The sequence below is a fragment of the Phytophthora parasitica genome (genome assembly GCF_000247585.1).
Source record: "Phytophthora parasitica INRA-310 unplaced genomic scaffold supercont2.52, whole genome shotgun sequence".
Taxonomy (NCBI): Eukaryota; Oomycota; class Peronosporomycetes; order Peronosporales; family Peronosporaceae; genus Phytophthora; species Phytophthora nicotianae.
This window is the reverse complement of record NW_008649038.1, coordinates 262630-264385: the sequence shown is the minus strand read 5'-3', so window position 1 is coordinate 264385 and position 1756 is coordinate 262630. Positions and strand designations below refer to the sequence as shown.

Genomic DNA, 1756 nt, shown 5'->3' with positions numbered 1-1756 from the left:
CAATTGGCCAACGACGTCCTGGACAACGGGTAGAAGAATGCGCCTACGGTTTTTCAGTATTGTGTGGCTGCACGTCGTCGACTACGGAAGAACTTGGCCAGGGACCGCACAGTGGCTGCATTTGAGGTGAAGCAGATGGGCAAAATGGTGCACGACATACAGCAGCTGAGGGTCAATTTCGGGTGCGTACTGTAGGCTGATTCCGGGCGCAGTTGTGAGGAATGGACACTTACGCGAATTTATTTTATCTTCGGGTGATTTTAGATGTCTGCAACCGTCGCAAGTTCCTCTAGACCAGGTTTTAGACGTAAATGTGAACGTTGGCAACGAATTTGGTCTCTTCCGACGGGATTACGAGAGCGTTTTTTTATCTTCAGTGTTCCCTACGGATCAACACTTCGGATAACTACGAATTGGCGTTCCAAAATACCTTAGACGGTGGAGAAGCAGAAGCTGTGGTAAATTGACGCTGAATGGCAGTGGAAAAACGAGCTTTCGAACTGCTATTGTTGCTGAAAGAGCGACATTGGAAACCGCGTCAAAATCGTTTGAACTGCGGTTCCTAACGCACGAGATCTCAAGTGCAACGTGAAACTTGTTCCCGTCGTTCCCTTCCAGTTTACTATTGGAGATGCCTTTAAGGAGAGAAGTACAGGTGATCTGGACTTACATTGCTGCGGAGCGGTGTCGACCCTGGGCTACAACACGAGATCCTCTTTGCTGAGTCGCCCGGAAACTTGGGTAAGGAACGTTGCTTCTAGATCACCCTGATGTGCTGACTGTTGGTTGGTGATGCGCTTAGAAATCAGAGGGAAGCTGTACGCCGGTTCGCGCGAGAGCGTGAGTGACACGGTAACGGACGGCGTGGATGTGCGCAGCGCTGGTCGGTGGATCTGAGATCGGCAGCTCCATCTGCCCCAAGTGTGCGAAGGTGTCCAAGGTCGATGCCGCTGAGTACTTCGCCGTCGCCCTACCGTACGCCATCACGCGCAAGGATCCAATGCAGCTGATAGATGCATCCAGCAACATGATAGTGTTCAAGCGGGAGAGCTGTATAAGCGAGATGTTGGGCTACTTACTCTCTGTCCGCTGCCCAGCAACAACGTGAAGCACATGACGTTCGCCAACTTGACGCTGGGCAACAACGCTGACGGTACGGCGGCTTCGTGACGCTATGAAGAGCAAACAGAAGACTGCGAAGACCCGGCCTATCCGGGCGAGGAGCCGCCGCTGCTGCACGGTTGTCGCTCACTCGAGTCGGACAACGACCGCGGTCTCAAGGAGCAGGATCCGGCTCCGTGCGAGGACGCGAGCACCACCAAAGAAGTTGCTGCTTCGCGCGTGGTCGTGGTATTTGAACCGAGGTGACCTTTCCCAGTGTGATCTACAACAGTACGCGATTCGAGTGTGAAGAATTGTCACTGTGAATGTTGTTGTATTGATATGAAGTTAACATGAATGATTGCACTGTTCAACCGAACAACTGAGCAAGTGTTGCCGTTAGGCCACGGAACCCTTGAAGTGTCTTGGGTTCTTGAGGAAAGTTTCGGTCATTAAAGCTTGGAATCGTGTGCTTAATCGCTTCTGGGATGAACTCAAACTCGTCGATCAAGTTATCCAGCTCGTCTTCAACCAAACGGTCTGTAACTTGTGGTTCTGCCGTGGATGTGAATGTCTCGTTCTCTGTATATCCAGCGCCTATTTCTTCGTCCTCGAATACTTCGTCAAGGAAATCGCCCCAGAGAGATAGAGTTAA

The 1756-nt window shown here is 51.5% G+C and overlaps 1 protein-coding gene across 1 annotated transcript; it reads left to right on the top strand.

Annotated features, from left to right (window-relative positions):
- Positions 1–868: 868 nt before the first annotated feature.
- Positions 869–1480, top strand: PPTG_16359 (hypothetical protein; the record flags this gene model as incomplete). The annotated part of the gene is made up of 3 exons (XM_008913198.1): positions 869–975; positions 1035–1153; positions 1181–1480. The coding sequence occupies 3 exons, from the start codon at positions 869–871 to the stop codon at positions 1366–1368; spliced, it is 414 nt and encodes a 137-aa protein (XP_008911446.1). The 3' UTR covers positions 1369–1480.
- Between the last annotated feature and the right edge of the window lie 276 nt (positions 1481–1756).